Here is a 21,081-nt window from a genome sequence, read left to right as displayed (position 1 = left end):
TTGAGATTTAAAATAAAAGATCTGAGTCACGAGGTCCTTCTAAATATGAAGTTTCATGAAGATCCGATCACTCCTTCGTAAGTTAAAAATACGTCATTTTTTCCAATTTTTAAGAATTAACTCCCCCCCCCAATAGAGCAGACCCGTTCCAATTATGTAAATCAAGTATCTAAGACTTCCGCTTATTTTTCCCACCAAGTTTCATCCCGATCCCTCCAATCTAAGCGTTTTCCATGATTTTAGGTTCCCCTACCCCAAACTCCCCCCAATGTCACCAGATCCGATCGGGACTTAAAAAAAGAGCTTTGAGACATATCCTTCTAAATATCAAATTTCATTGAGATCCGATCACCCGTTCGTAAGTTAAGAATACCTCGTTTTTTCTAAATTTTCAGAATTAACCCCCCCCCCTCAACTACCCCAAAGAGAGCGGATCCGTTCCGATTATGTCAATGATGTATCTAGGACTTGTGCTTATTTTTCCCACCAAGTTTCATCCCGATCCCTCCACTCTAAGTGTTTTCCAAGATTTTAGGTTTCCCCCTCCCAACTCCCCCCCCCCAATGTCACCAGATCCGGTCGGGGCTTAAAATAACAGCTCTGAGACACGATATCCTTCCAAAAATCAAATTTCATTGCGATCTGATCAACCGTTCGTAAGTTAAAAATACTTCAATTTTTCTATTTTTTCCGAATTAACGGGCCCCCCACAACCCCCCCCCCAGATGGTCAAATCGGGAAAACCACTATTTCTAAATTAATCTGGTCCGGTCCCTGATACGCCTGCCAAATTTCATCGTCCTAGCTTACCTGGAAGTGCCTAAAGTAGCAAAACCGGGACCGACAGAATTTGCGATTGCTATATGTCACTTGGTTAATACCAAGTGCCATAAAAATTGGGGAAGAATTCAGTTAGTTCGAGTTGGCTTTAGGACTAAGTCGCTCTTTTTGTATACAATTTTTTTTTATCAAGAAAGCTTAATTTTCATTCAGCCAATCAACTTGTTTCACAAACTTAATTTTCATGCGTTTTTTTCTAAGTCAAAACAGAGAAATGTGTCTTGTCATACTTTCATGACAAGAGGGGTTAGAAAAACGGATAATGAATTAGAAAGGGGAGGCAGAGTTTGGTTCTAACGATCAGATCTTATCACCTGGAATATATAACCACCTAACCCATTCCTTAGTAATATTAAATAAAAAAACAAGTTTTTTTTTTAAATGAAAGTAAGGAGCAACATTAAAACTTAAAACGAACAGAAATTACTCCGTATATGAAAGGGGCTCTTTACGCTAAAGTTTCTTACTGTTTTAAAAATAGAGTTAAGAGAAAGAGTCAAACTTTAGCATAAAGAGCGAGGCGTTGAGGAGGAAAAGCCCCTTTAATATACGGAGTAATTTCTGTTCGTTTAAGTTTTAATGTTGCTCCTTACTTTAATTTTTTTATTTAATTTCTGGACGTTTTTGAATTAATGCATGTTTTGATCTTGGCTCTCCACACATAAATAATTAAACGAAATTTGCATATTAATTAATTGCCATTAATCGGAATATTTTGAGGAAAAGGAGCGAGGGAGGAGACCTAGTTTCCCTCCAATTTTTGATTACTTGAAAAAGCAACTAGAACTTTTAATTTTTTACAAATGTTTTCATTGGTAAAAAATGTACGTAATTTACGAATTAACTTACGTAACGAACTTCTATATTCGTATGTTTTTATTGCGTATATGAGGGGGTTCAACCCTCGTCGATACCTCGCTCTTTACACTAAAGCTTAAATTTTATCCCAATTCCTTAAGAATGACCTCTGAATCACAAAGGCCGTAGAATAAATAGTTGAAATTACTAAAAATACTTTAGCGTAAAGAGTGAGGTATAACGAGGAGGTAAACCCCTTATATGCGTAATAATTTTTGTTCGTTTTAAGTTTTAATGCTGCTCCTTACTTCCAGTAGAAAAAACTTTTCATATTTATTTTTTCATTGTTTTTTCAAATAATGCTAGAAAATCTTGCGCCCCCTTCGTTGAAATTCTCTTCCCCCATGAGAAGTTTCTCCATGGAAATATCCTACCACGGAACCCCTCCCCCCTCAACTCTCCCCCCTAAACCAAAAAAACCCCTGAAGACACCTGTACAATTCCCAGTAACCATTACTATATGTAAACACAGGTCAAAGTTTGTAACTTGCAGCCCCTCCCACGGGGACGGCGGGGGAGTAAGTCGTCCCTAAAGGACGGCGGGGGAGTAAGTCGTCCATATTCACTAGGTATTTCGACTATGGTGAATAAAATGGTTATCTCAGAATTTTATCCGATGACTTTTGGGAAAATGAGCGTGGGAGGGGGCCTAAGTGCCGTCCAATTTTTGGTCACTCAAAAAGGGCACTAAAACTTTTAATTTCCGTTATAATGAGCCCTCTCACGACATTCTAGGACCATTCAGTCGATACGATCACCCCTGGGAAAAAAAACAAATAAACACGCATCCGTGATCTGTCTTCTGGCAAAAAATGCGAAATTCCACATTTTTGTAGATAGGAGCTTGAAACTTCTACAACAAGGTTCTCTGATACGCTGAAGCTGACGGTGTGATTTTCTTTAAGATTGTATGACTTTTAGGGGGTGTTTCTCCCTATTTTCTAAAATGAGGAAAATTTTCTCAGGCTCGTAACTTTTGATGGGTATGACTGATCTTGATGAAACTTATGTATTTAAAATCAGCATTAAAATGCCATTCTTTTGATGTAACTATTGGTATCAAAATTCCATTTTTTTAGAGCTTCGGTTTCTATTGAGCCGGGTCGCTCCTTACTACAGTTCGTTACCGCGAACTGTTTGATATAAACTGATTAGGGTTGAATTATTTCGCTTACAAAGATTTACTTTTTGCACTTCATCACTAGGCTTTATCCTTAAAAACCTGTTTTCTAAAAAGGTTCGTTCCTGTAGTACAACACAAAGAGTGCCAACAACACCCAACAACTTCTATAAAAGAAACGTAGCTTCCTTCACTTTCCATGCTTCCACGCAGTAATTACCTTTATTCATTACTATTCCTTAAAATATCCTTACCCCAGGTTCCCACTGCTGCGTCAATCCCGACAAGATTTTCTTCTGGTGGAACAGACGTACGACAGAATGGATAAAGGTTCACAAAGAAACGCAGACTTTTGCGTCACTGCGACAAACTCTAGAAGAATTAAAATCAGGTTCTCAAACTGATTTTTTTTTTTTTTTATAATTTTCATTTTTTAATCCAAACAATGCATGCGATTGGTCGTATGAGTTGAAATTATTAAACGCATCCGACATTGCAGCAAAACGGATGGTTTTCGCCGTTGTCGCACGATTTGTGTCATTTGTCGCATGTCGCAGGGTTTTGCGTGAAATCACAGCAGTGGGAACCAGAGGTTAGTGGTGGTATAACTTGGATGCTTTACATTTCTCATACACTCCTAAGATGAGCGAAAGCCTACTGGCGCTTTTGTTTTCTTACTTTCCATTCTACCTTACAACCTCCATCCTTAGTCATCACACTGCCTTAGGAGAGGCCCATCTTCTTCAACAGTTTCATCACCCTCTTTATGACACCTCCAGCCTTAGTCATCGCATATAAAACAACACACAGGGAAGAAACATAACAACTAATAATTTAACGGGAAATTAAAAAAAAATACAAGCTTGGAAAACAATTCTGCATAGGCTACTAGGCTAGTCTATCTATGAAGATATTTGGAATATTGCAAGTCAATGTTTTTTTAAACATTTTCTGATAATTTGATGTTATTTTCTGATAATTCCGTTTTCACGAGACTGCTTGTTCTACGTATTCGGATGAATGGGTAAAGTCAAGACTTGGTTCATGTGGGTAAGGTCGTTCATGGCCTCCTCAGCAAATGATTGCTTTTACACATTATAATAGCTAGTCATACTGCTTTGAAAGTACAATTTTTCCAACAACGATGTAATCTGTTAGAGAAATTTGCTAACAACGCTAACAAACAATTTTTCTTGTCTAGTGAAAACGAGACTGTCAGAAACATGTTAGCGACAATTTGTTGTTAGGATGGCACAAAAACAGCTGAGGCGATTTCAGTTTCCGGTTCACATTTTGGCATGACATTGAAAATCCAATCGTCAAGCAAGCCTGAATATGATACAAGCGACGCAAGGACCTTAATAGTCAAGAAGAGTCACTAATCGATACAATATAAAGAATATGACATATCAAACATCAAAGGATGCGATACCAGCTTCAGTTTTTTAGCATATACATCCTGGGGCATGAACCATTCTATTTAATAGTATAATGACTAAAGATCAGGGAGTCAAGCTTGGGAACTGATGAATGCAATGACAACTTCAATGGTTTGAACAATACTGAAACACGAAATATCCAGAAATACAAAAGGAACATCGCAGCGAGAAAGAATGTTAGGAATGATTCAAGATGGTTGCTTTTATGAGGCCTATAATTACTTCCTAAATAAAAGATAGGCTTCAAGTGGAAATGTGTGCCCGTTCTTCGATTTCTTAGACTTTTAAGAGACACAACAAAAACTATGGAAAATATTACTATAATAATTTTTTTTTTATTCTTTTAAGTAATAATTTTCTCACAATTAATGTCAAAAAGACACAAAGAAGATGTTTCCTTTTTTCAGAAACATCTGTTGGAAAAATCAAAAAATATCTTCTATCATATCGATAATTCATATCGCTAACATTCATATCGCTAACAACTCCAGCTCTTTGCAACATTTAACCCTAAAAAAGCATTATCTTCACATTTGAAAGTAGGTTCTTCCATAGTTTTTGTCGTGTCCCTTAAAACAAAGTGCTCCAAAATACTGCTTAAAAATGGGAGCATCACACAACTCTTCTTAGCTCCTGACTTCACGTCGAACAAGAAACTAACCTCACTTCCTACCTCAATCGCAGAATTTTTTTTCAAAGGAAGCACGTCAAAGGATGAATAAAAATAATCGGTGAATCCTCAATTGTTACCGACAACCGATTCTCTAGCTACATGTTAGCTTGTTTACCTTTTCCAGTCATTTATAACTTTCACCAAGGAATCTGAGAACGTATGAATAATCTCTAAGATAGTATTAGGGTTTAATTAAATTTAGAAACAACTTGTAAAATAAAAAAGTGACTGGACATTTCAGCTTTATTATTATCCATCCAAATTATACCTATAGCACATTTTAAATTTGTCGCTAAATTATTTTGAAAGAGCTAGCATAGATTTGCAGTCAATTCCTTTTGTTTGCCCCACAAAATATATAATAAAAGACAAAAAAAAACAAGAAAAAATAAATAAAGTGATAACATAAAAAATATAAATATATACAACTTATACAGATATAAAAAAGGAAAGTGAAAAACTAAAAGACCACATATAAAAAAACAGAAAAGGTGAAATAAAGGATTATTCATACTTTCCCTTGATGTCCAGGTTATTGGGGTCATTCTTAATCCAAGCCCGACATACCGAATAGAGAGGGGACTCTGGAGAAAAAAGGCCAAGATCAACACTTCGGTCGTACAGCTTAAGCACATATGAACGATGATCGTTAAATTCGTAGTCAGTCGCTTGTTCTTTCTTTTTCGTTGATTGCTTGGGTATATCCTTTATCAGCTTCCAGTCACTCGTCTCCCTGAAATGAAATGATATTGGAAGTGAAATAAAAACAAAGTTAGCTTTTAACTGTGCTAGATCAAACAAAGAAAAACTTACCTTAACTTTTCTTTACTAGGACCCTGTAAAAAAAAACAGACCAGAAAATATAAATCAAAGCGTCTCTAGAAGTCTACAGAGAAATTAACGAGTATTTCAGAAAGGGGGTATTCGGAGGAAACGCAAGCACGAACAAATGGTACAAAAAATATGAGAAATTACAGGGCGCCAAGTATTGCAGATACATAGACATTAGGTCAGTGGCGCCAATTCAAAAAACTGTTCGGGTGAGGGGGAGTGTATTTTATAGGAGGGATGATTTCGTTTTCTTCCAATGAAAATATCAAAAAATTATATTTCTCAATGAAATATAAAAAAAAAAGTATTTTTCGAAAACTAGGAGGGGAATCAAAGTTTAGAAGTTTCCTGGGAGGTAGCCACGTGGGAGCTTTGGACGATTTGGTATGAAGTCACTAATGTACAGAGTCTCAGCCTCAGGCAGGTCAGGCAGTGTCACTACAATATTGTAGTGACAAAACCTGTACTACAAAGGCGTACATACTTCTATTAAGAGCTCGTCACAGCGGAAGGCCGACAAAGGGGAGAGCTGTCTCTATTTCTTGGCTGTATTTACCACAAGTTTGATTGCAGTGTTAGCAATAGGTTTAAGTTTTGATTAGGAACAATAAAAACAGGGTGTTATTAACATTAAGAATTTTTAATTCGAAGTTTCTATTATTGTATCTAAAGTTAATACCGAATAATTTTTGATTAATATATATTTCTTATGGACACATTTCACTCAGCTGAAATACATTTTTTTTCCGCAATTATATTAATTCTACGGATTTTCATAATATGCCAGAACGGTGTCGTTTTATACAAGACCAGTAAGCCTTTCCATACAGAACATAAACACAAAATGATTCTCTAGGACACTCGAACTCGGTATTTTAAAACCCGGGAATAAAAATCAAGAATTTTCCCAGGAAGTCAAGACTGCAGAAAAATCATATTTTATCTCATTTTAACGAAAAAATTGCTTTCTGGTATGTTTTCATTGGCTAATCAGCACACACGCCATTAAAATAATACACAATTTTGTTTGGTAATTTTAAAATACGTATTTCAGCATCTATAGACTCCAACGATTTTTTTTCATTTTCCCCCCAAATGATTTGTATAGATGTTAGAAATCCCCCGTCCTTTAATGACTTTTCTTTAGTTTTATGACATTTTTGACGTACGCTTGAATTTGGGCGCATAGCACTTGAGAAACACTTTTATTAAATAAATAATTACCTTAATAAACATCTTTTTGACGAAGAAACAGACAAACAATACCAAAAAATATGCGTAAATGTCAAATATTGCTGAAAAATTTTCTTCATGAATAAAACTTGGAGAGCTTATAGTATACTACTCACTATGAAGTTCAAATCTAGTCACCGTATCTTAGTATCTATAGCATCTATTGATGCTTAGAAATACAAACGAATTCTTTGATGAGGATTGTCGGAGGCTGAAAGTAAACCTTATTCAACTTCTCAGGAAAGTGAAAGGAGCACTAAATGACCAGGAAATGAATAAACACTTATCGGAGTACCGAACAGAGAGAAAAATCTACAAGAGGTTATTAAAAATGAGAAAAAAACAAGTAGAAGAGATTAGGGCTATAAAGATCAGCGAGGAATACTTGTCAAAAGACCCAAAACAGTTTTGGAGTGAAGTAAGGCGGGAATTCAAGGCCAACGACAAACTCATACCTCCAGCTGAGTCGTGGAAAACATACCTGGAGCAGGACACTAGCAAAAGGGAGCAATATGAAGACGGTATAGGGAGTTTAGTAGAGGAGCTACGAGAGCAGAATGGTTTCCCCTTAAGACAAGAGGATTATAGTCTATTAGAACCGATTAAGGTAGAGGAAGTTTGTGCAAGCCTAAAAGGAATGAAGGGATCTTCGGCGCCGGGGGTGGATGGAATACCAGCAAAGATTTGGAAAATGGGGAAAACAGTTCTAGTACCAGTTTTAGCAGCAGTTTTCAGTTTTGTGACTGAAAATAGGAAATGGCCTGACCAGTGGAATGTGTCAGTAGGAATACCAATTTTCAAAAAAGGTAACAGACAGGATCATAGTAATTATAGAATAATTAGTTTAGGAAATGTGATGAGTAAGATTTTCTGCAAGGTTATAGACTCAAGATTAGGGAAGTGGTTGGAGGTAAAGGAACTGCTATCCCCTTTTCAGGTAGGGTTTAGAAAAAATCATAGTGCAGTAGATCATATTTTTACTTTGAGAATTATGGTAGAGAAGTATAGGAAAGGAAAAGGGGGGAGGTTATATGCAGCGTTTTTAGACCTGAAAGGAGCATATGATAATGTCGATAGGAACCTGTTAATGTTAAACCTGTTATCTTTAGGACTACCTCACTATTTCGTATTGTTGCTGTGCGAAATGTATAAATACGTGAAGTTAGTAGTGAAAGTCGCGGGAAAGTGCTCAACTCCGGTGCAATCTTTATTGGGACTAAAGCAGGGATGTGTGCTGTCACCAAAATTGTTTAGCCTCTATTTAAATGATGCCAATGAATTTTTCGCTAAGAATAATGCACCAATGTTATCGATAGATTTGCTTAAACTGTGCTTACTACTATTTGCTGACGACATCGTATTACTGGCTGAAACAAAGGAGAAACTGCAACAATTATTAGAGATTACGGAGGTTTATTTGGAAGAGAAGAAGTTAATCCGGAACACATCGAAGTCAGTGGTGATGGTATTTGGTCGTAAAGCCATGGAAAGTGAAGATGTGAATTTTTCCTTTAAAGGTGAAACTATACCAGTGAATAATGAATTTGTTTATCTTGGGGTAAAGTTTACTAGTAATGGGAAATTCAGTGGGCATCTGGATCTAGCGAATGCAAGGGGGAGGTATATTAGCGGTGAAATAGCGAGGAGTAGTCTTAGACGGGTGAGAGATATTAGAGTACATAAGAGGATTTGGACAAGTAAGATAGTACCGGCGATGCATTATGGAGCAGAGATCTGGGGCTATCGGAAAGGTCCAAAACTTGAGGTGGTTATGATGAGATATTATAAGAGGATGTTAGGACTATGGGATTCGTTTAGTAATTTGGTAATCCAGGGGGATTTAGGGCTAGTATCGCTGCGATCTATGAGGCTAGTGACCATGGTGAGATATTGGGTTAGGATACTGGGTATGCAGAGAGTTACGGTAGCAAAGGCAGCATACTTAGAGGCGTTGAGACAGAATAGTAAAACAGGGTGGCCGGCGGAGATTAAGGACATCTTAGACAAGTGTGGATTAGGAGAATGGTGGAATGAAGGAAAGGGGATTATGGGTATGGAGGAAATAGTAATAAGGGAGGTACAAGAGAGATTGAAGAATCAAGAAATACAGATATGGTGGGCAAGCCTGGATCGTTCAGGGTCGTTAAAATTTTATAAACAGATAAAGAGGAGCTGGGGGGAGGAGGTATTTTGGAAGGTTGGGTTAAGTAGAGAGGATTTGAAGGCGTATTTGGATTGGAGGGGAAATGGATTTTTGATTGGGGAGAAAAGAAAGTATCAAGGGAGAAAAGGGGAGAAGGTAGTATCTATTGCTTGTCCTATGTGCGGATCTCAGGATGAAAGTTTAATACATTTTGTGTGTGAATGTGTCGAATTGAATGATTGGAGGCGTGAGATGTATGGAAAAGAAAAATTGAATGAGATATGGATGGTAGATAGAATGAATGATACAAATTTCCTGAGTATCAAAAGGATAGCAAGGTTTGTCAGGATTGCAGCGGTGCATCGGGAGCGTTTTCTTTGAATAGTTTTAATTTAATGTAGTGAATTTGTTGTTTGTGTATTATGTAATTTTCCTATGGCCCACGGGCTTTTTTTTTCTGGAATAATTGATTATTAATTATTATTATAAGACACAATATGAATTATTATTATAAGTCACAAAGACAGCGAGTCTTAATAATTTGAGGCCTAGATCTGGAGAATTTCCTAAGCAAATCCTTTCTTCTCTCCACGTTCCCGGAATAGAATTGCACTAAATTTCCTCCGTTGAATCCTAGTTGAGAGTCAACTTTTTCCCATTAAGATTGGAAGTGCTCTCTCTTTCCCGTTATATGATATAAAACACAAGAATTTCTTTTTCTCTTCTTTTTTTTCTCTCTCTTTCAATCGGGAAAGCGGAAGATTTATGGGACGACCAATTAAGCGTGGGGGTCCTTGGCAATATTTTTAGAATAGGTTGTTAAGAGTGAAAATACTATTAATAAAGGGGAAAAGTCCGTTAATCCTTAGTAAGAAGAAACGTTTTTATGATTAACTTATTTTGTCGTTAGTTTAGATATTTTCGCGCTGTATTCTGTTTCTGTGCGTGCTTGTAATTTGTACTGTTGTTTAATGTTCTTGCTTGTGTGTTATTTATTTATATTGTTGTGTGTATATGGCCCTTAGGCTTTTGAAATACACTTATCTATCTATCTATATTTATATACGTCCATAGCATCTACATCTATAGCATCTATCTTACATTATATTGTCCGTCGTGTTATTGCATTTCGTGGTATCGGGAAGGTAAATTCAGACTCAGGAGTCAGAATTGAATGATAGAGACGATGAACGTGCAAAGCCGTATTGGTAGCCAATTAAAAATAAATAATCAATAAATAATCGAAGCTTCTTTGTTTCGAAGTAATGTAAAAATGTAAAGTAAATGTAAAGTACCGAGGGGGTATCAACCACCCATTTAATCGACAAGGTGGTGTTATTAGTCTGGGGCAATCCAAGAAAATAAAAAAACACTTCCTATTTCCTGCAATATCAATTGGTAAATGGTCCAGAATGGGGAAAGAGCTAGCAAACAAAAAGCATATAGATGCTATAGATGTATATAAATATAGATGCTATAGATGTATATGCTATAGATGTATATAAATATAGATGCTAAGATACGGTGGCTAGACTTGAACTTCGTAGTGAGTAATATACGAAAAGCATATAGATGCAAACGAAAAGCATATAGATGCTAAGATATAAGCTATATATAGATGCTATCTATATATATAAAAATAAGTTGTTTGTTTGTGTGTCTGTCTGTCTGTCCGCATATGACGTCTGAATTATTTCATCATATACCGATTCAAAAACGAATCTATTCAAGCCGAAGTAGCTGAGTTGGTAAAGCGTTATGTTCCAGGTTCTAGGTCCGAGAGGTACCAGGTTCGAACCTTGGCTTTAGCATTAATACAAAAGAAGAAACAAAAAACTAAAAAAGGTAAAAACTACAAAAAAAAACTAAAAAGTAAATACTAAAAAAACTAAAAAAGCTAAAAAACTAAAAAAACTAAAAAAAGGTAAAAAACTAAAAACTAAAAAAGAAAAAAAAACTAAAAAAAAGGTAAAAACTACAAAAAAACTAAAAAGAAAAAAACCCAAAAAACTAAAAAAAAATAAAAACTGAAAAAAAAGGGAAAAAACTGAAAAATGAAGGAGAAAAAGAAAACTAAAAACCGGGACACAGGGAATATAAATGACGACCGGGACGCTCAAAGAGAAATTACAGACTGGACGCTGGGGGCACAGGGGGATATATAAATGACGACGGGGACACAGGGAATGTTCGATTAGCAATCACCATCAACACAGCTCAAGGGCAATCATTAGAATAATGAGTTATAGATCTGAATTCGGATTGTTTTTCCCATGGACAATTTTATGTTGCATGTTCAAGAGTCGGTAAACCTGACAATCTATTTATATGCACAGACAATGGGACATCGAAGAATGTTGTATATTCGCAAGTTTTACGTAGTTAAAAACATATATATATATATATATATATATATATATATATATATATATATATATATATATATATATATATATATATATATATATATATATATATATATATATATATATATATATATATATATATATATATATATATATATATATATATATATATATATATATATATATATATATATATATATATATATATATATATATATATATATATATATATATATATATATATATATATATATATATATATATATATATATATATATATATATATCCATCTATATTCACAGGTGGGACACGGACACAGCTACAATGGCGCGTAACGACTTACGGGCGCGGGGGGGGGAGGCTTGGGGGGGACGCAGGTGTTGGGGTGGCGCAAAGCGCCACCCCAACAGCTAGTAGACTTATATAAACATAGATGTATATAAATACAGATGCTATAGATGTTAAGATACGGTGGCTAGACTTGAACTTCATAGCGAGTAATATACGAAAAGCATATAGATGCAAACGAAAAGCATATAGATGCTAAGATGCTATATATAGATGCTAAGTTTCGAGGTTTCTATTATTGTATCTAAAGTTAATGCCGAATAATGTTTGATTAATATATATTTCTTACGGACACATTTCATTCAGCTGAAATTTACATTTTCGTCTAAGAAAGAAAAGTGATGAGTGAGCCACGACCCTTAGCTGTTTCTGCGGATTTTCCGCTCACGCCCATGTTCGATTTCATATGAGTATTATATTGAGTATATTACTCATTATGAAATTCAAGTCTAGCCACCGTATCTTAGCATCTACATTTATATACATCTATAGCATCTACATCTATAGTATCTATATTTATATATATATATCTATAGCATCTACATTTATATACTTCTATAGCTTCTACATCTATAGCATCTATATTTATATATATATATCTATAGCATCTACATCTATAGCGTCTGTATATAAGCTCATATCTTGGCATCTATATGCTTTTCGTTTGCATCTATATGCTTTTCGTATATTACTCACTACGAAGTTCAAGTCTAGCCACCGTATATTAGCATCTATATTTATATACATCTATAGCATGTATATTTATATACATATATAGCATCTCTCTTAGCGTCTACATGCTTTTCGTTTGCTAGCTTTTTCCCCATTCTGGACCATTAACCAATTGATATTGCAGGAAATAGGAAGTGTTTTTTTGTATTTTTTTTTAATATCTTCTTGGATTTCCCCAGACTAATAACACAGCCTTGTCGATTAAATGGGTGGTTGACACCCCCCTTGGTACTTTTTGAAGAAAAATGAGACGTACCAACATATCAAAATTTAATTTCAATTCAAAGTGAATGCTCTTTGTTAACTTAGTCACGTCGTTTAAGAGCTGAGTAAAGTTTCTTCTTTCATCGTTTCGTTTTTTCTAATTCTTCAGTTATGTTTCTATACATCAAGATGAGTAATGAAGCTATACATACACATTAACATATACTTTTTCCTATCGATTTAGGGTAGAGGGGACTGGAAAATATAAATGACAATTAAATAGAAAAAAATATTTGTACTAAAATTAAACAAAGCAGATTTTTTTTTATAATGCAAACCTTTTAAACTGCTCTTCAAAATCCTGATCAAATATCTCTGGTGGTTCATCATTCAGCATGTCATCATCAGAACCTGATGAATCTGATCTTTCAAGAAGATTTTGAAAATGACCTCTGGCTCTATTTATTTCTTTCACTTGATGATCTAAAAAAGCGAGATTTTTTTACATTTACAAAAGTATAAAAAAAACATATGGATCGGGCTGTGCTAAAACAGCGATATACAGGCAATAGAGGGAAAAATAGAGAAAGGGACCCGAAACTGTCACCCCCTGGAGAATTTTAAGCAGCAAATTTTAAAAACAAGCCCTTTATTAATTAACAACTCTAGCAGCTGGTATTTTTATCAACAGAAAAAAAAAACTAATTTTCTGTTTTCTTTGATTGTGGGCTGAAAATTATCAGTTTTAAGGCTGAAACTTAAGACTGCCAAAAGGACAAGGCGATGTAAAAGAATCACATGCAGCGTAATAGCACAGCCTAAGTAAACAGCGATATGAGTAAAATATTTTTTTTTAGACCAAGGCACCACGTACAGAAAAAAATTCAAAAAGGGCTCATTCGATGGGAAACTGAAAGGGCTAAGTCCCTTTTTAATAGTAAAAAGTGATTGGAGGTCAACGAGCCATCCCACGTCACACCCATCATTTCCCAAACACATCCAATCAAAATTTTGAGATAGCCATTTTTTAGCGTAGTTTTTTTTTTAGCGGGGGCATAAAAGGCTTTTATAAAAAGGGTAGTCATATAAACTTCAAAGGGGACTCATTGGACTGGAAATAAGAAGTTCTAGTGCCCTTTTTAAGAGTCAAAGGGATCAGAGAGCATCTCCCCCTCCTTTTTCTGGTTTTAGACCAGGGCACTTCGTATAGAAGTTGCAGAAACTTCGAAAGGGGATCATTCGATAGAAAATTGCAACACCTAGTGCCTTTTTTAATAGTCGAAAGGCCCTCCCCCCCCACGCCCATCATTTCCCCGGATACATCCAATAAAAATTTTGAGATAGACATTTTGTTCAGCGTAGTTGAAAGGTCCAGTAATTATGTCTTTCAGAAGTTCTAGTGTCAGTTTTAAGAGTCAAATTGATCGGAGGGCAACTAGCACCCCTCCCCTTACGGTCTATTTCCCCCAAAGGCATCCAATAGAAACCTTAAGATAGCTATTTCTTCAAAAACAGTCCAGAGATCACATTACAAGGCCTTTGGGGGTTAACACAACCCCCCGGAATATGTGGGCAAGAGTTGTAAGTTATGGCCCGGGGGTATTTAAGCTATTTATAGAAGTCGTAGTTGTGTGAACTTCAGAGGAGGTTTATTTGATTGTAAATTTAAAGTTCTAGTTCCCTTTTAAGAGTCAAAAGTGATGGAGGGCAACTAGGCCGCCCCCCCTCCCTGAAACCCTCTTTTCCCTAAGCCCATCTGATCAAAATCGTGAGATAGCCATTTGGTCCACAATAGTCCAAAGAGCATATAACAACGCCTTCAGGGTGGACACAGCCCTCCAGAACCCAGGGGCAAGGGTTTTAAGTTATGCCACTGGCACATAAGATTTTCATGGAACAGATAGTCGTACAGACTCTGGATCGGATGGGGCTCATTTGGTTGGAAGTCGGAAGATCTAGTGCCCTCTTTTAGGGTCAAAAGTAAATGGAGAGCAACCATCCCCTTCCCAACAAGCCTATCATTTACCAAAACACGTCCGATCAAAATTTTAAGAGAACTATTTTGTTCAGCATTGTTGAAAGGTCCAGCAATAATGTCTTTGGGGATGCCAATCTCCCCACAGTCCTAAGGTTAAGGCCTGTAAGTTAGGAAATCCGTTCATTATTTACATATAGTATATGTTATTGAGAAACGTGTGCATGTTTGAAATTTACTTCCAAAATTACGATGGAAATTCAGGTGAGCCTTTCAGAGTACGTTGAAGGGAGTGTGAACTAAATCAAAACTCGTTGTGTATACGGATTGTCAAAAGGGCGTAATTCATGAATGACTGGGTACATTAGTTTGGAACTTTCAGGAAATGATAAGGGAGATGATAAAAAAGGGAATATTTGCATGCTCCCACTACTACTACAACTGCTACTACTACTACCCCAATTACTACTACCACAATACTCCATTTACAATATTGATGGAAAATTTGAACTAAATCAAAATACGATATGTGCATGCACACTGTCAAAAGAACGTATCTCAAGAATTGATTTGGTTAATAGGTTGGAATTTTCAGAGAATGCTAAAAGGGAAAATCATCTGACTCAAAGGCAAAATGTGCACGCTACTACTAATACTTCTATCACTGCTAAATTTATTGCAACTACTACTACTTCTATTGCAACTACTTGTAAAGGCAATACGTTAATTCTGATGCAGCTTCTAGTACTGTCACTATTACTATTAATACTACTACTAGTAATACAAATACTACTACTATAACTACCATTACACTGTGCTTAAGAGTATGAAGGTGTCAAGGATTTTTTTACCTTAGTCACAACACGCCGTCTGTATGCAGGTTGTCAAAAGGGCATAACATCACATCTTAGGAATGCTTGATGTGCGAAGTTGAAACTAACAGGGCTTGATATGGGAGATGTTGAAATAACCAAAAGAAAATATTTACACCCTATTGCTAATGCTTCTACTCATACTATTACTACGCTATTCTTACTACTTCTACTACTACTATTGCCACAAAAGCTAAGGCTACTACTATTAATTCTACTGCTACCACTAAAACTAAGAGTATTAAGCAAAAAATTTGGGAAATATTGAAATTGCTTGGAACTAAATCGGAAGACACTACACCCACACAGCTTATTAAGACATATCAGAAATGCTCCAGAAACGGTTCATGGTGTTTGGCGGTGCATCAAAAAATTTGGGAAATATTGAAACTGCTTGGAACTAAATCGGAACACACTACACCCACGCAACTTGTCAAGACATATCAGAGATGTTCCAGAAACGGTTCAAGATATTAAGTTTAAACTTTAAGCGTGTGTTGAAGGGGATGTCGAAGAAACCAAAGATGCTATGCGTTAACTGCTACAAATGGTACTACAAATATTGCTGCTATGCAAGCTAAGAGTATTAAGAAGAAGCTTTCAAGGAATATTTAGGCGAACGTTGAAATGAATCAACAAGTTCTAGTGTCATTTTTAAGAGTCAAAAGAGATTGGAGGGAAAGCAGCCCTCCTCCCAAGCCCATTTTTTTCCAAACACATCAAGTCAAAAAATTTTAGACAGTCATTTTGTTCAGCATAGTGTAATGGTAAAGTAACTATGTCTCTAGGGATATTGGGTATGTCAACTCCCGCAATTATGGAATCGGCCATTATGCTTTAAAATTGAATCAAAAGGCACTGTGTGTATGGTTGCCAATAAGACATATCAGCAATATATCAAGAACGACTGGGGGTATTTAAGTTGAAATTTTCGGGGCTACCATTATTTCTACTTCTGCTCTTATAATTTAAATAAATCAAAACAGTAAAAGTGTATCCAAGTTGTCAAAGAGCATAGAAAGGATTTTTGGGAATAGTATTATGTTTTATTTTTTAGATCAACTTGAGGACGTATAAAACTAAATTAAACATCAATTTTTGTGTCAGGATTAAACATTCGTGAAAAAGTTTCTCCAAAATACAAATAGCTACCCAAACAGCGGATTCTTATAGAAAAAACCATAAACATTAAAAAAAAATCGAAAAAAAGACTACGTCAATAAAAACGAACATAAATTAATTAAAAAAAAACTCTTTCCAGAAAACAAGTTTTTCAAAGAAAAGTAAAGAGCTCCATTAAACAAAAAATAAGCAGAAATAAAGTCAAATAATCTTCCAAGCATAAAACTACCACATATTTCCATCAATAAATAAATGAAACCCAAAACGAAGAAATATTAAAATAAACTACCGAGTCAAACTAAAAACGAACAAAAATTAACATGAGCAGCGCTGACAACCCCCATGCCTTCTCAAGACCAGAATATAATTTGTCCTTTACTGAAAAAACATGAGCGTGGATTGTCAGTATAATATAGGCCTACATACATTGATATTTATTCCTTAAAGTTTCAAGAATTTTTTATTTATTACAAGTTAAAAAAGTCAAAACATTTAAAACGTATGGGGTTTTCAGTAAAGTGCGAATTATGTTCTGGTCTTGAGAAGGCATGGGGGTTGTCAGCACTACCCATGTTAATTTTTTTTAATAGCATTTCCACCTGCAGAAACATCAATTCTTAAATAGCATCTCCATGTTTCTAGGCACATCGTGCCATGCAGTGGCACATTTCACACCCAATCTTTCGCATAATTCGTATAATTTTTTTTTCATGGACAAGAGTCTGAAACCTTTTTTTGAATAGATCGATTCCTTTGAGACCAACGTAAAACAATGTCTAGTTGCACATCAAATTTTAAGGTTAAAGGAAATCAGCTCAGAGCCTTTTTTAGCCAGGAGAGGGGTGGGGTGGGGGGATCTTAGGCTTAAAACTTAAATTTTTTGCCCAAAATTTCTTTCTGTTTCCCCTTCAGATTAAACTCAAATTTTGAATAAAAATGCAATATTACGTTTATAATACTTGGAGCCATCCTTTATCTTCTTCAGCTTCCTGTCGCTTGTTGCCCTGAAATTAAATTATGAGGTTATTATCGTAAACAGACAAAACAAAGGATCTTGACCAAAAACTTTTAGCGCTTTACCTTGTATTAGATATTTAGACGCCGCCGTGTCGATCAGTTTCGTGTCGCTTAAGTAGAATTGTGGGTTTCGGCGGTGCATCAATCATACGTCCTAAGTAAAACGCACTTTCAGCTACCACTACCACTAAAACACAATTTCAGGGCTTGTTGCCCTGAAATTAAATTATGGGGTTATTATCGTAAACAGACAAAAAAAAAGAATCTTAGCCAAAAATTTTTAGCGCTACACCTTGTATTAGAGATTTAGACGCCTCCGTGTCGATCAGTTTCGTGTCGCTTAAGTATAATTGTGGGTTTTAGCGGTGCATCAATCATATGTTCTAAGTAAAACGCATTCAGCATACACTTTTTGCCTTGAAATGTGCTATAACCGAATATATAACTCAGGCAAACCGGTTCTGGAACTAATTATTACAATGAAGAATACACTCTGTTGATTCCTTAAAGAGATGGTTCAAGCACACATTTAAAACTTCGATGTTTAGATACGAGGCAAAAGAATAACACATCAGATACATGGAAGTACCTGACGCCGTGAATATAGGAATAAAAAAAAGTGTTTGATCAAAAGTGAAAACATCAACCAGACTACAGCCTGGCCTTCCTTTGAGAGAAACCTTCCTTATTAAGTAAAAAAAAAAAATACGTCGTTCAATGTAACCGTTATTGTTATGATGAGGGTTGTAACCAAAATACTCATTCTCCTTCGGGAGAGATCTTTCACATAAGATATGTTTATTGAAATAAAAACACAAGAAAAGCGAAAAATAGTACAATACTCAAGGTAGCAAGATCTTTGCAAAATCGTCAACAGGCTAGTCGTAGTCTATATTTTTTGCCGATTCCTTCTCTGTAAATTTCAAAAGGAGGTGACTGAGACGATCGTCTCCTGTTGTAGACAGCATATAGTTTTCACTGTTTCTAGGCCAGAAAAAAATACTCATTGGTCACTGTTGTCACAGGGAATGTGGCAGCAATATGACGTACTTTAATTATTTCTGAGTAATTCACTGGTAATCCCTGAAAATGATCGACAAGTCTATGAAGTTCTCGGGAATTGTTTCCTCATTCCAAATTCTTGGCAATATAAGCTAGAGATTTGACAAGAATGTCGTCGATATCTAGCTCGCCGTAAACAGCGGAGAACCATTTGAGAAACTTTACGTCCATAAATTTGGTCAAGCTTCGGTCCAAGGCTTCGAGTACCCTCAGAATTGGCAAGTTATCAGTGAACCTTCTGTCAAATTCGACTAGTAGAGGATCAAAAGTCTCGAAGTACCCTCGTTTCAATTCATCCATCAAAGTTGCAGTCGGATTTTTAGACTCGATTACGTTATTTTCCAGCGTCGAAGTTATCATAAATCGTTCTAGATGCTAGGTGATATTTTGAATTATTCAAGGTAACACTTTCTTACCAGCAAAGGAGGGTCCATTCACGGGTCCACTAGCATCAAATACTACAATTCTCAGTTCTTTTACGAACATTGTGTTCTCTCAAATAGCAGCAAACTTGCTGACCTGCGTTCAGACGCTTCATTCGAATCATGTGAACGAAGGTCAGCAAGTTCACTTCTTGTAGCCAGAATCAGGGTGCGCGATCAGGAGATAACTAAGTCGACGGCTTGGAACTATTGCAAGGAAAATAGAATCTGTTTCGTGGGGTTAGGAGGTTGGCGTTGCTGACAAAACATACCAGCGAAGTATGGTTTCAAAAAGACTATTTCTAATTTAAACTGGCCTGGTCCCTGATACGCCTGCCAACTTTCATCATCCTTGCTTATCTGGAAGTGCCCGAACTAGTAAAACCGGAACCGACAGACAGACAGACCAACAGAGAGAAGTTGCGATCGCTATATGTCACTTCGTAAATACCAAGTGCCATAAAAATTATGGCGGAAAATTTCTCCATCTCCTCTTGCCCCCTGATTCTTTAAAATGTATGAGTTTAAAACTGAACCAACTGAAAACAAATTGGAACACATTTTGGGTTACCCTGGGACAGTTTTCCTTGAGGAATCAAATGAGAAAAGTTCTTCAAGTTACAATGTGGACCTGAATATTTTGGATTCTTACTCTACTGACAACATATTACAGCATCAAGCTGTCTGATGCCAACACAACTTTGTGCTGATATTAAATTAATCTACATCATTAATAAAACTATACTTCTTTCAACAAACACAACTTACTTAGATTTAGGTCCTCCAACGTTTTGTGGTGTGTAGGGTAGCAGTTGGCACCGACTTCAGACAATTTTTTGCCTCATGTCCAAGGGAATCACAAATTGGGATCTGCTATCATTCTCTTAAGGCCTGAAGAATTCAGTTCCAAATGTTGTAGTGAAATTGTCCTTGCTAGATTCAAGTCATGTTACCCCAGTTTTGCCCCAGACTTAGCATTAGGTACTCTATTAACCCAACTAATTGAAAGTAAACATACACATACCTTTTGGATAGCCTTTCATAGTACCTCCAAAGGGATGGCATGGTGTACTTCCCGTCCCTCCCCCCTAAACAATATTGAACTATAAAATAACCATTCTTATTTTAACTAGAATAATCCATACAAAATATTTTTTCTTCAAATTCCTACCTTTTGAACTGCTCCTCAAATTCCTCATCAAATATTACCGGTGGCTCATCATTAAGCATGTTCTCATGACTTCTGGCTCTGTTTATTTCTTTTAATTGATTTGCTAAAAAAAATTAGTTGCAAAAAAATTTTTAGACATGTAAAGGCATTGCAAAAAAACCTTTTCACAATCTAAAGCTCTTCATTAAAATAAAGACAGGCTAAAAACTCAAAGTAAAATACTAAAACTAACAGAGCCTTAGCATTATCACTTCACAAAATTTCAGCTAACTTTGTAAATTAAATTCATTCTTTTTTAATAGGATAATTTAATACTCCATTTGAGCCCCAGATTACTTATCTGACAAGTTACTTATCCTTAGCATTTCACATGACATAAATGACAGAATTTAGGAGGATTACTACATAAAATGGTCTAAATTGGCTGTCAAGCAATTTGCACTCGCTAGCCACAGAAAATACAAGATAAGCAAGATAGGTGGCATCATATGTAACAAAGGCAAACAGAAAGATAGAGTAATAGTGACAAGCGTCACAGCTCTTAAAGACCTGTAAATAAGCTATGTTTGCATTGGGATACATGTGATTATTCTTATTATTCACCTAGCTTTCCATATAGCCTACATCTCAGCTAATACGTGGTTGAATAGGTA

General features: G+C 35.8%; 1 protein-coding gene across 1 annotated transcript in view; it reads right to left on the bottom strand.

Moving 5' to 3' along the window:
• The window catches only part of LOC136038909 (protein lin-37 homolog), a 54,387-nt gene that overhangs the window by 15,187 nt on the left and 18,119 nt on the right, over positions 1–21,081 (bottom strand). Inside the window, exons 2-5 of the mRNA XM_065722390.1 lie at positions 20,429–20,531; positions 17,705–17,760; positions 13,126–13,270; positions 5,445–5,663 (exon numbers count right to left, since the gene is read on the bottom strand). Coding sequence (XP_065578462.1) covers positions 5,445–5,663; positions 13,126–13,270; positions 17,705–17,760; positions 20,429–20,531 — 523 coding nt within the window. The remainder of the gene's footprint in view (positions 1–5,444; positions 5,664–13,125; positions 13,271–17,704; positions 17,761–20,428; positions 20,532–21,081) is intronic.

The sequence above is a fragment of the Artemia franciscana genome, chromosome 18, assembly GCF_032884065.1.
Source record: "Artemia franciscana chromosome 18, ASM3288406v1, whole genome shotgun sequence".
NCBI classification, from domain to species: domain Eukaryota; kingdom Metazoa; phylum Arthropoda; class Branchiopoda; order Anostraca; family Artemiidae; genus Artemia; species Artemia franciscana.
This window is presented reverse-complemented; position numbering and strand designations above follow the sequence as displayed.